This window comes from Tenrec ecaudatus, chromosome 16, assembly GCF_050624435.1.
Source record: "Tenrec ecaudatus isolate mTenEca1 chromosome 16, mTenEca1.hap1, whole genome shotgun sequence".
Classification (NCBI taxonomy): domain Eukaryota; kingdom Metazoa; phylum Chordata; class Mammalia; order Afrosoricida; family Tenrecidae; genus Tenrec; species Tenrec ecaudatus.
Genome location: NC_134545.1, coordinates 86,075,880 through 86,089,074, shown reverse-complemented (window position 1 = coordinate 86,089,074; position 13,195 = coordinate 86,075,880). Strand labels below are relative to the sequence as shown.

Genomic DNA, 13,195 nt, shown 5'->3' with positions numbered 1-13,195 from the left:
ATGTATTTCATAAAATGCCCAAATATCTAATAAACAACAAAAAAAGTACTGTTACAGTAGTCACTAGGGAAATGAACATTTAAACAGTGCACTGCATTTGCCCACTAAAATGGCTAACATCAAAAAGCCACTGAAGTTGAATGTCCCAAAGACCCAAAGCAACTGCAACTCTCATACACTGCTGACTGAAGTACACTGGAAGTTTCATAGTAACTATTAAAGCAAAACATCTCAATATTCTATGACCCAAAATTTCACTTCTCAGTGTAAGCCCAACAGAAATGTGTACATATATTCAGAAGGAGAAAATGTTTTAAAACACTGTTCACAGAAGCAAAAATCTGGAAATAATCCAAATGCCCATCACCAATACTTAGTGGCAAAGTAATTTAAAGTATATCCTTCCACACAGTGAAACACTCATTTAAACATCAAGAATGAATATGCTACAGCTTGCACAACCTAGATGGATATCTCAAACAGTGACACACAAACAATGCCAGGCACTAAAGAATGCATACTGGAAGAATTCCATTTTCATGACGTTCAATATCAATAAAGTTAAACTAATGTCTGGATATTAGAAGTCAAAATGATGATTTCCATTGGGAGCAGGGAGTGAGTAATTGGAGAGGGGAATGAAAGGGAACTTTTCCTGGTGCTGGTAATGTTCTATTTCATGCCCTGGGTAAAATTTACTGAGCTGCACACCTATGACTTAATACTTCTCTATAATACATTGTCTTTCAATAATGAGCTTACACTGACACACACAAAATACACTAGAATATTCTTCCTAAAATATATTTAAAGTAAACGGAATTCAATCTAAATTCTCCAACACTCTCTTTACCTTCTTGTCTGAAGTAGACCTTACATTCAAGTCATACTTATCTACTCACCTTAACTCATCCTGTGCCTGACCATCTCCTGGTCTTTATCAAAGCTACACTCTCTTCCTGGAACAACACCTCAGATACAATCTATCAAAATCTATCTTTGCTTCAAGATACAGCACAAAGCTTTCCACCTCTACAAAGCTTCCTTAGGTCTCTCCGGGTAGAAATAATTTCCCCTTCTGTAACTTCTACAGCACTTTGTGCCTATATTTTAGCACTTATCAAAGTGTGTCTTGTGAGATATTTATAAATGTCTATATTTCCTCGTTCAGTTGTGAAGCTCTAGAACAGCGGTTCGACCCTTCAGGGGTCGAAGGACCCTTTGACAGGGGTAGCCCGATTCATAACAGTAGCAAAATTATAGTTATGTAGCAACGAAAATAATTTTATGGTTGGGGGTCACCACAACATAAGGAACTGTATTAAAGGGTCGCGGCATTAGGAAGGTTGAGAACCACTGTTCTAGAAGATAATAAAGTTTTATTCAACCTTTTATCTTTGCTATGTCCTTCCCCTCAAGTCCTCCCAACATGTAACATTTTACACTCTGATTATGCTCAAAAACAATTTATCAAATCAAGTTGTGTGCCACCTACCATGGCACCACTTATAATTTGCCAGGCCACTAACAAAAAATGAGGTGCACCAACCCAATTTAGGAGCCTAGTCTTAAATTTCCTCATAGAGGGATTTATGGCTTGAATCAAACAATAATTAAACTAACATGTCAATTTATAATTTACAAAGAACTGACAAAAAAACAAGAGATCATGTAATTGAAGTTCAGTCAGAGTCTGTTCAAGAAGTCATTATCAGTCCACTGGTCAATATACTTGTTACATTGTAGCCCAAAATCAAGTGCAGGTCTTCCTTTAAGGAATTACATTACAAATATATGCTCAATGCACTAAATTTAAATTTTTCTGATTTAAAATTATACATATTCACGGTTTAACATCTGAAAAACACCAGAGGATATAAAAAAAAGTAAAGTCTCCTAAGTAAGGCTTTCTTTTTTGTTTACTAGGACTTCCCGAAGGGCCATGGTAGTGCTCTCAGCTCTGAGCTCTCAGCTGCTAACTAAAAAGCTGGCAGTTCAAACCCATCCAGCGGCTGTATGGAGGAAAGACTCATTGATCTGCTGCTGTAAAGATTAGACCAGAAAGTCCTGTATGCACTTCTACTCTGTCATAGTCACTGTGAGTCGCACACCAACTCAACAGCATCCAGAACAACAGGACATCCTCAGAATGCCAATACAGGCTGTCCCCGACTTACGACGGGGTTCACCAGAGACTCGGTCCTGAGTTGGTTCTGACGCAAGCTGAATACCTCTTTGTTTTTTAGTTTTCATTATTATGGTCTTTTATTATCAGTATCTTTATAAATCCGATCTTTGAACATCTGCGAGTGAACACCTGAGAATGGTAACAGCAAATTATGTACTGCAACAATGTATATAGTACATAATAACAAAATGTACCACCAAAAAAACAGTCTTGTAAGTGCAGTTGTCATAACTCAAAATTCAAAATGCATTGTAAATAAGGGATTCCTTGTACTTCCTAAGCGTAGAATATTTTGCATCTTTGCTGCAAAAACATTTATTCATATGCTACAATTCCTGGACATGTCTGTCTATGACTTATGGTATTAACAGTGAGATCCTACAAGTTACCCAGGCATCTAAAAATATCAGCACCAGATCTCTGCAAGCTTAAGCTCGGGCATAACGAAAGCACTGAAATGATCGAAATTGGCTAACAAGAGCTGCCAGGACATGATGTACCATCTTAGTCACATAAGGTTCAGTTTCTATTACAAATACCACTGAAGTGATAATGGAACAGCAATGTAATGATGAAATTGTCAAGGTATCACTGAAATAAAGTAAAGATTCTGATTATTTCTCTATGGGCTTATTTCTACATAACACAATACAGAGATTGCATATTCCATAGTACATTGTGATTCTGGAAGTATCCAACCAACAGGTACTGTTTATAGCCAATATGAAGAAGTGCTTCTTAAGTTGGTGTCAGTAATATTAGAATGGAAGCACAATAGCTGTCAGTGAAAGCCTCTTAGCATTCATTCTTCTATAAACTGAATGTGGTGCCAGTCATTTCTCTGGGTCACAAATGAGGTTCGTTCCTAATTCAGTCTTTAACAATTTGTAGCGGGAGAGGAGCGCATCTGATTAGAGTACACGGGAGAAACAAAAAGGGATGGAGAGGGAGGGGAGGACATCCTAGCCCACCAAGCCCAGAGGACGATATTCCCACTTGGAGCAGACAATGCACAGAGAAGACCATAGGGCCAGCCCCACCATGAAACACAACGTCCCTCACTAAACCATAGCACTGCAGGGTTCAATACTGAGGACACAGTGCAGGAATGGTGCACAATCTGACCCCATCACACTGAGTGAAACACTAAGGGCATGCAACAGAGCAGCCAGGGGAAGAAAGTGATGAAATCACCGGGGAATACCAAAATTAGACTTTGGAGACAGAGTGTGGCACCCCATCAGACTCGACTGGAAAATACTCGTAAAGGCCAACAAACAGACCTTGCATTATTTATAGGCCTTTCCATTTTTGTCAGTGGCTTTCTTTTTGTTGTTTTGTTGTTGTTATTGTTCTGTTGGTCTTGACTTCCTTTATTGTTTTATTTGGCTTTGCTGGGTTTTTGTGCTTATTAATCTATCTGCATGTCTATCTAGATAAGATAGGTGAGATAAGTAATTCGGAGATGAAAAGAACGGGACCAATGGTTCCAGGGGGATAGGGGAGAAAGGGAGGTGGGAAAAAGGAAGGGGTGGGGTGGGAAACCAACCCAGGGGAAAGGGAACAACAAGTGACCTAAAATCAATGGAGAGAAAAGCATCAGATGCCTAATGGAGTTTAATCAAGGGCAATGTAGCAACGAGGAATTACTAAACCTGAATAAAGGCCTAACATGACAGTGAAACAAAAGAAAAGTAAAAGGAAATAGAGAAAAGAACTAGGAGGCAAAGGACATTTATAGAGTTTAAATACAGGCATATACATATGTAAATATATATAACAAGAGGGAAATAGAACTATATATTCTTATCTATACGTTAAGAATTAAGGTTGCAGAGGGACATTGGGCCTCAGCTCAAGTACTCCCTCAACACAAGAACACTTTGTTCTAACAATCTGACATGCTGTGATGCTCAACTACCCGACATGACTGCTGAAGACAAAATGGATACATAAGTAAATGTGGTGAAGAAAGCTGATGGTGCCCAGCTATCGAAAGATATAGCATCTGGGGTCTTAAAGACTTGAAAATAACCAAGTGGCCATCTAGCTGAGAAGCAACAAAGCCCACATCATGAGGTGTCGATGGGATCAGATACCAAGCATCTAAGACTCAGGAAAAAAATCATACCCAAGGTAAATGGGAGGGGAGGTATGGAGTGGAGACCCATCTGTAAAAAAATTGGTCTACAGAGAGGTCGTAGGGAAGAAACAAGCTGGTCAGGGTTCAGTATAGCACTGATGAAACACACAACTTTTCTATAGTTCTTTGGTACTTCCTTCCCCCTACTATCATGACCTCAATTCTACCTTACAAATCGGATTAGACCAGAATATGTACATTGCTACAGACAAGAGCCCACAACACATGGAATTCAGGACAGATAAACCCCCCAGGGCCAACAATGAGAGTAGAGATACTAGGAGGATTAAGGAAGCGTGAGGGGAGAAAGGGGGAATCGATCATAAGGATCAACCTATAACCCCTCTCAGGGGGATGAACAATGGAAAAGTGGGCGAGGGGCAACGGAGGACAATGTAAGATATGAAAATAATAGTCTATCATTTATCAAGAGTCCGTGAGGGCAGGCGGGGGAGGGACGGGGAAGAAATGGAGAGCTGGTATCAGGGGCTCAAGTGGAAAGAGAATGCTTTTAAAATGATGATGGCAGCATATTTGAGGATGTGCTTGACACACTGGATGAATGCATGGATTGTGATATGAGATGTAAGAGCCCCCAATAGAAGTATTTAATAATTTCTTTTAAATAAAAAAGAATTTGTAGGTTTAAGTCAGACCTGATCATAAAGTTCTTATTTAACCTTACTTAGGACAAGGAAAAGCTCAAAATCTTTTCCATGATTCAAAAGCTGCAAATGTTGAGGTTGTTTTGGGGGTTGTTTTTTTTTTCTTAAGAATGAGCAAATTTACATAAGAGTAAAGGACAAATCAGAGTTGTCCATAAATCAAGACGTTCACAACAGGAGACTTTTCTGTAATTATTGTTGAGAAATAGTCACTTCCTCTCTTGCCCCCTCTATCGAAAGCATAGATTTCCTTGCCTCATCCTGGGGCTTCACCATGCAACTTGTTTGGGCCAAGGGAATATTTATAGACACGCTATAACCAATGATTGAAAAGCACTTGACCATTCGGGCTTGCTCCCCTGTGCCTCTGCCATGGCCAGAAGACGAGCTCTGCCTGGAAGTCAGTGCCTCCCCAGTCTAAAGATAGGAGTATCCAGACCAAAGATCCGTGGAACAATCCCAAGTGAGCTAATTAGGTCCCAAAGTCACCCAACTAAGCCCAGACTGGACGGCTAGTATCTAACAAACCCGCTAATTCATGAGAATAAATATCATCGTATACCACTGATATTGCAGGGGTCTTTATACCACAGCAATACCTGATACAATGACCCTGTGACAACTATAAAGTCTTGCTGCATTTCCTCCGTGATTCAAGTGATCAAGAAATCTGTATTTAAGCCTGGGCAGTAATGCCTCCACACTGGACGCCACCTGACTCCCTGTGGAAATGCACTATTATACTCCACTGCTTGCCTCCTCGCCAAGAACAAAATGTAGTGTAAGTAAAGAAAGCTCTGGAATCAGACTGCCTGGTTTTGAGCTAAGACCGAGTGATAGCTGAGAGACTTTGTGCAGACTACTTAATCTCTCTGAAAACAGTTTTTTCATCTAAAGAACCGGTTAATTGACAAAATAACAATGTATAAATTACCAAGGGCACATGAGGGATGGGGGAGCGGGGAGGGAAGGGGGAAAAAAAAGAGGACCTGATGCAAAGGGCTTAAGTGGAGAGCAAATGCTTTGAGAATGATTGAGGCAGGGAATGTGCGGGTATGCTTTATACAACTGATGTATGTATATGTATGGATTGTGTTAAGAGTTGTATGAGTCCCTAATAAAATGTAAAAAAAAGAAAAGGAAAAAAAAAGAAAAATGATTAGGGCAAAGAATGTACAGATGTGCTTTATACAATTGATATATGTATATGTATGGACTGTGATGAGTTGTATGAGCCCCTAATAAAATGTTTAAAAAAAAAAAAGAACCGGTTAATAAAACAATGTATCTCACAGGATAATTGAAAGAATTAAAAGAAACAATATATGAAAAGTACTTAGAACAATACATCCAATAGATTTCTGACTCAGAGTAGAACTGCCCCATAGGGTTTCCAAGTATATAAATCTTTATAGAAATGGACTGGCAGATCTTTTACCTGCAGAACAGCTAGTGGATTCGAACTACCAACCATTTGGTTAGCAGCTGAGCACTTTAACCACTGTGCCACCTGGGCACATAAGAGAACATAGTAAACTAAATGATAACTGTTAGCCATTCCTGTTTGATTATATTGGTGGAAACCATTAACAGTGGTTATCCTGAGATTGACCTATTTGGATAGGTCACAAGCCTTGGGACAAGAAAAGTAAATACAGACATCCACCTTGGGCAAGTAGGAATTTTCTCCTAGCTCTGGCCAAACATGAAGGCAAATCTGTATCTATTTCGCTTTTGCTATCTATGGATCTTCTGTAAAATGTTCTATCTCTGTTTCACTTACCCATAGATTGCACAAGTACAAAGTGAATAAAGTAGACTACCAGATGAAGTTGTAAAGGAGCCCGGGTGGCTCTGTCGGGTAAGTTAAAATCCTCCAGTCTCTCTACAGGAGAAAGACGAGACTGTCCCTGTAAAGATGTACAGATTCGGAAATCCGAGATAGGGGTGGCGTGAGCCACAATGGACTTCGTGGCAATGGGTGGGGTAGTTCAAGTTGTAATATTCAGTTAATCCTTCCCATGCAGAGATCTCCCCCAACCCTTCTAATTTTGGGATACTGGAAGTAATTTAATAAAGATGCAATTTTCATGTTATTACCAAGTTGTTAAAAATGTTAGTAAATATTCTGTTTCATCTTCAATGGATCCTCATTATATACATGTTTTACATTTTAGCATGCTATACACATTAAACAATATACACATGCTTAAATAGTGCTATAAATCAGATTTTTAAAACAAAGATTCTTATTTTTATTATTTTTCTTGTGTTCATGTCATTTACCGTACAATTTGTATCCACTTCTACTCAAAAGTTTACATAATATACTCTCTTTAGCAAGAGAGAAAAACAAATCTATCTGCTTCCTTTATTTAGGATTTAAATATACTAATAATCTAGAATAAGGAATCTCTTTTGAAAGTTCATTTTCCAATTTAGCCATTGAAAATATCTGATGATTCAAAGGAGAAATCTCATTCTGTGTAGCAATTCATTTCTAATAATACAAATCAATTACAAACATAAATTAAAAAAATAGCACAAAGTGTCACTTTCTGTCATTGCATTCCTCAAAGCCTATATAACAGTATTCGGAAGAGACAGTTTAAAGGCTAATTTAAACTGGAGACAAGAGAGAGATATATAGTGTTTTGACAACATAAAGGACCAGTTTCAAATGTCCAGCCAGCCAGGTGATAATCTCAAATCTCACTGATCTCAAGAAAAGTCTATTACAGTATTTTAAAATTTTAAATCTGAATGTGGATCTTTAAGTACAACTTATTGTTTTAAAATGCATGTTTCTTAAATAGGATGAGTCGCTGCATCTTATTATTTATTTAACTTCAGTATTACATCTACTGTTAACACCTTTGGAGGGTGACATCAGGGTACTTCATGCAGATTGTGTTAATTCTTGGAGCAGTTTCTCAAAGCCCTCCTAATGTTATCACCACAAACTTGGTTAATCACATTTGTATTTTGCCTGAGCATAAAGGCTACCTAAAGGTGGCCTCCAGCAATTCCTCCCTCCCAACAGTGCTTGCAACTCTGCACAATAGATAGAGATTATGTCCCATCCCTCTGACTCTGGGCTGGCCTTGATTGGTTTTGACCAACCCAAGATTGAAGAGGACTGGCAGCTTCTACTCCCTGACTCCTGAAAAGCTCCTTTTTTTTTTTTTTTAGAACCAAGCTGCCATGCTTTTAAAAAAAACCTAGGCAGCCACATGAAGAGAGTTCACATAAAATCAGAACTGAAGGTCTTTAACCCCAAATGAACTCAGGCAGTGATCAGCAATGAGTGTGGCCATTTTAAGTATTCCAGCTATGCCAGTACCCCAGCCAACATCAACTGGAAAAATCAGTTATTATCCACAGAATTAAAGGAAATATTAAACCTTTTTTAAGATACTAAATTTGGATATGATTAAACTATTCAGTTGTATGATACAAGTCTTATGTCCCCATAAAACTGTTTTGTTTTGTTAAGGCAGCAATAGTTAGCTTTTATATGGTCAACTATAGGAACTCTACAGAGACTTTTCTTTTATGTGAAAGTTACTGCATCTAAGCTTCCAGTGTTGCCTCACTTCTTCGATTCTGAGACTGGTTGGAAAAGAACATATGGAGCACTCTCTCTCAGCGTGTCTTTCCATTACATATTCATTTGCTTCCCAGAGTTCACAGAAGAATCCCACTACCTATTAATTAATTTTCCTTGAGTTTTGAAGCTTCCTTGTATCCATGCATATGTATCTATCGATAGCTATATAGAGCTATCCTCACAAAACAGTCCCTGTCGGTCACCATGTGTGCCATCAAATCTATTCTAACACAGCAATCCCATGGGACAGGTCAGAACAGCCCGAGGGTTTCGGGGGGCTGTAATCTGTATGGGAGCAGGTCCCCAGATCCTTCCTCCGGAGAGGCCACCGGTAGATGCAAACCACTGACCCTCCAGTTAGCTGCTGGGCCACCAGGTTCCTTGCAAATGAAACAATACCTCCATCCCTCCAATCATTTTTTCTTTCCTCGGGTCTATTTTCAGTTCTGACTTATCTTTTCTGAGGTATTATGATTGTTTTGATCAAAGAAATACTGGTAAAGGTAGTTAAGGCCTACCAGTCAATTCTAACTCAAAGCAACCCTACAACAAAGTACAACTACTGCACAGAGTTACTACTAAGTTTGTAAATCTTTAGCCTCATCCGTCTCCCTTGGGAAGGAGCCCTGGAGGTGTAGCGGACTGCAATCTGCATAGTCGGCAGTTCAAAACCAGCAGCAGTCCTTCGGGAGAAGACTGGGCTTTCTACTCCAGTAAAGTCTCAGAAACCCATAGGAAGTCGCTATCAGTCAGTATTGACTGGAGGGCAGCAAGTTTGATTTTTGGTTTGGTCTCCCTTGGGAGTGACTGATGAATCTGTTCCCTCAGGGTCTGCTACAGCTGAATAGACATTAGTATATACACTATTTACTATAACCCACTTAGTATAATAGATTAGATTTTAGAAGTGAAATGTTTTTCAAGCTGTTTAACTATTGTTCACAAATAACTAAGGGTAAGTAAAGACAATGTGTGAATTATGGTCAGGTGAACTAGCAGTCTTATTAATAGACTGTATTGTAAAGTTCCTCATCAAAGCACCACAAATAAAACTAGTAAAGAAAGTATCCATTTCATGTTAGCATTTTCAACAAGTTAACATTTCTAAACTATGGAAATCAAGGCATCTGTACAAAAGTTTCTATTAGCAGTTCATAAGTGAAGGAAAGAATAAAAGGAGGCCAAAGCCAAATAGCATATGAAATTTCAAAACGATTAAAGGATAGCCCTTCTTTGCATACTACACACTAATTATTTGGTGCAAGAGCAAATCAAACATCATCCGAACTCAAAGTTCACGCTGAATAAACAGACATGTTACAATGAGGTAAACAGGACCAGAAGGAAGCTGTGACTTACTCCGATTCATACTAAGCCTGATATTGAATAGAAAGGAAATACCAACTCAGTTAAGATTACCAACTCATTCTTGGTAACCCTCTTCCAATTGACCTTTTCTCAAAGAGCAGACCAGGTAAAAATGAAAGCAACTAAAATTAAAAGGGAAAAAAATTGGCTTCTCTCTTTGGAGACAGATTCAACATTTAATAATGTGTAATATCCCTCAAAAGCTGCAAACTTCTATGTGGCCATCTCCATGCCTAACTTAACTAAACCACGAGGCCCTTATCAAAACATAACTTACTGGTAATATAGCTGAGATCAAGTAGTTGAGAATGTTCCCAGGCTGAGGATTAATAGGAGTAAAGATGATCTCATAATGTCTCTTTATGAACTGTAAATCACATTGTTCCATAAATCTGACACACGTGTTAGGACTCCGATTCGGAGTCAACTCTCTAAGAGAATAAAATAAGCAGCTGCCCCTTTCCTGATTTAAACTAAATTGAGAAGCGAGCTATAGAACGGGAGAAAAATTCCTCCAATTTCCTAAATGCTTAAAAAAAAAAAAAAAACCTCAAGGTCTCTACTTGGTATTTTAGGATTTGAAAATCAAGCAGGCATTCAAGAACTTTCTTCAGGCTTGAGGAGCTTTTGCTAACAGTCCAACTTAGGTGTTTTTGAAAGCACTAATGCAAAATAAAGTTTTAGTAAATTTGAAAAACTCTCCTGGAAAGCATTCTTGTAAAAGAAGCCATTGAAAGCCTCTTCAATTAGGTTAATATCCAGGTTTATTTATGTGGACGTTGTCATGGTATTTCAAACAAAAGACACAACATAACAACTACCTAACAAAGGAATAAGGTTCTGGAGTGACAGGTTAGAATTACTTTTGAAAAAGTAAGCAAATAAAAGCAATGTCCCCAAAAGCCACCTGTTAAACTAGAAAAGTCTATGCATCCTCTCATTTTTTAGTTGTAACCACAAAATCTGGTTTTACACGTAGGATATACAAGAAACATCAGATTAAAAAGCATTAAATACCATACTACAAGTGTGCCAAACATAGCATAGCACAAGAACATGAAACAAAATTAAAGAAATGGGCTCAAGGGATTAAGCATGCCTACAAAATCCAATGCTCACACCTGAAACTAATGGGGAATCACCACTGTTGACTTCCTTCCCAATCCCCACTACCACCATTCTATCTCCTGAATTTCTCCTCTGACCTCACCATTTCTTACAAGCCTCTGCAATTACAACCTTCAGTGGTTCCTTTCCCAGAAAGTGATGCAGCACTGGCCCATACACTTCACTATCTGCCCAAGTCAGCTCTAAATTGTCTTTTGTTTTACCCTATTACCTAATAGGGTAATTTTACCCCTAATCTCTGTGTTTTCGAGACCTATCAAGCTGCCGTTTGGGGTTTTTTTGTTGTTTTTCTTTATCACCTCTCCTTTCAAAGTACAGCATGTATCCTTTTTCCTAACATTTGTAATTCTGGCTGACAGTCAATATCACTCTTCTTTCCCAGAGACTGTCACCATGTCTCCCCATCCCCAGTCCTTAAGCTTCCAAAGTAAGGCCTCTTCCTTACGAGAGTTTGTCAACATTAGTTGGGTCCAGCCTATCTCCCTCTTCGTTCTACAAAACTACAAGTCCCCTACCAGCCCGGGCTTTCCCCCTGCCACTCATAGTTCCGACTGCATCCAGCCCTGCCCGTTTCCTTCCTGGTCCCCAAATGTCCTCCCACTATCCCGCGCTCCCCTTCCCGACTCCAGAATGCATCTCCTCCACGGGGCTTACCTACCAGTAACCCTGACACCAAGAGGGCCCAGCCAGCGGCCTCCCGCCGTCTATCCTCCCGGCTTCCTCGGCTCTCCAGTAACTGTCCCCACGCCCCTCTCCCTCCACGGCCCCGCGCGCCACCCAGAGCCCCCTCCCGGATTAAGCTCCAGCTGTCACTTGGCCTCGCATCCACAAGATGGCGGAGCTGCTGCCCCCACCCCCGGGTTCTCTCCGCAACCCCCGCCCGCCTCCCCGGAGCTCGAGGGCTGTCCCTCCGGCCGCCCCCGCCGCTGGCCTCGCCGGGGTCCCGCTGTCCCCTCCCCCAGCGGACGGGGCAGCCCAGACGGAGCCTCAGAGACGCCGCCAACGCCACCGCCTCTCCCGCGCTCCCTGGCCTGCACCTTCCCCTCACCATAAACTTGAGCGCTTTCTCCTGCAGCACCGCTTCGGCTGGGTCCATAATCGCCCGGGGCCGCTGGGTCTGGTCTCTGCCGGAGCCGCCCCCTTGGTGCCAGGCCGCAGCCAACGCAGCGCCTGGATCCCGCCTCCTCTTCCTTTCCCCCGCCCTCTCCTCACTCTCCGGCTCCTGCTAGGGGGCCTCAGAAGCATGGGCATTCCGTGCGCGTGCGCAAAACCGCTGCCTCACGGGATTTGTAGTTCTGGAGCTTCCGGCGGCTAAAAGTGAGACCACCCCGCGAACTGCGACTCCCGCAGTTCCCTGCGGCAGGGTTACGGTTGCCGACAAGGCGAGTCTATACCACTCTCCGTCAGGTAGGGAAAACCGACTGATGGGAATTGTAGTTTACGGCCTCGGGAGGTTGGGAGGGCGAGGGGGAATGGGAGGAACGAGGCTGTCTCCGTGGTTACCTTGCGACGCCGGTGGAAGTTTGTCTACCATTTGATATCAAGATGGCGACCAGTACCTCACCTGTCGCCCAAATACTGGGAAAAACTGTAAGAGATCTTAGGGATCCTTGACCCTCCTTAACTGTAGTTTTCAGGAATTAATCATCCCCAAATTTTTGCCGAGAGTTCGTGTTCTAAAGAGGCAACACCTCACAGACCAATGCAGAATTTCAAGATTCTCCTTCACTAGCTTCTCCACACTTCCGCCAAGAAACTTATTCTACCCTCACAGGACGATAGGGCGATACCAGCTCGGGATATTCTCCAGGTTTTAGCCCTCGGGAGACATAGTTTTGCTTACTAGTGCTAACCCTACAGTGTAAGTGATGCTTAGAGTCAAACAGGTGAGGCTGCATATTGCCAGAGAAGTGAAGTATCTCGGATCCCGCCGTCAGGTTGTTTGAAGGAGCAATTTATTCCAAAAGGAGTTAATAGAAAAACACTCAACATGCAAACATCTAGAGACGAAAATGAAGGAAACCCACAGAACGTGCCAAAGGCAGGGGAAGGTCACCCTTCAGAAGAGCTGCCTCTGGAGGCAGGAGGAGAGC

At 41.1% G+C, this 13,195-nt stretch overlaps 1 protein-coding gene across 8 annotated transcripts in view; it reads right to left on the bottom strand.

Annotated features, from left to right (window-relative positions):
• BTRC (beta-transducin repeat containing E3 ubiquitin protein ligase) overlaps window positions 1–12,293 on the bottom strand; it is a 199,907-nt gene extending 187,614 nt beyond the window's left edge. For 6 of the 8 annotated variants that reach the window (XM_075535030.1, XM_075535033.1, XM_075535032.1 and 3 more), the window contains exon 1: window positions 12,151–12,293. In XM_075535030.1, the coding sequence (XP_075391145.1) occupies window positions 12,151–12,198 (48 nt within the window). In that variant the 5' untranslated portion in view covers window positions 12,199–12,293. Of the gene's footprint in view, window positions 1–11,760; window positions 11,848–12,150 lie in introns of those variants that run through there. The other 2 variants (XM_075535031.1, XM_075535035.1) reach the window with 1 other exon arrangement.
• Window positions 12,294–13,195: the final 902 nt, after the last annotated feature.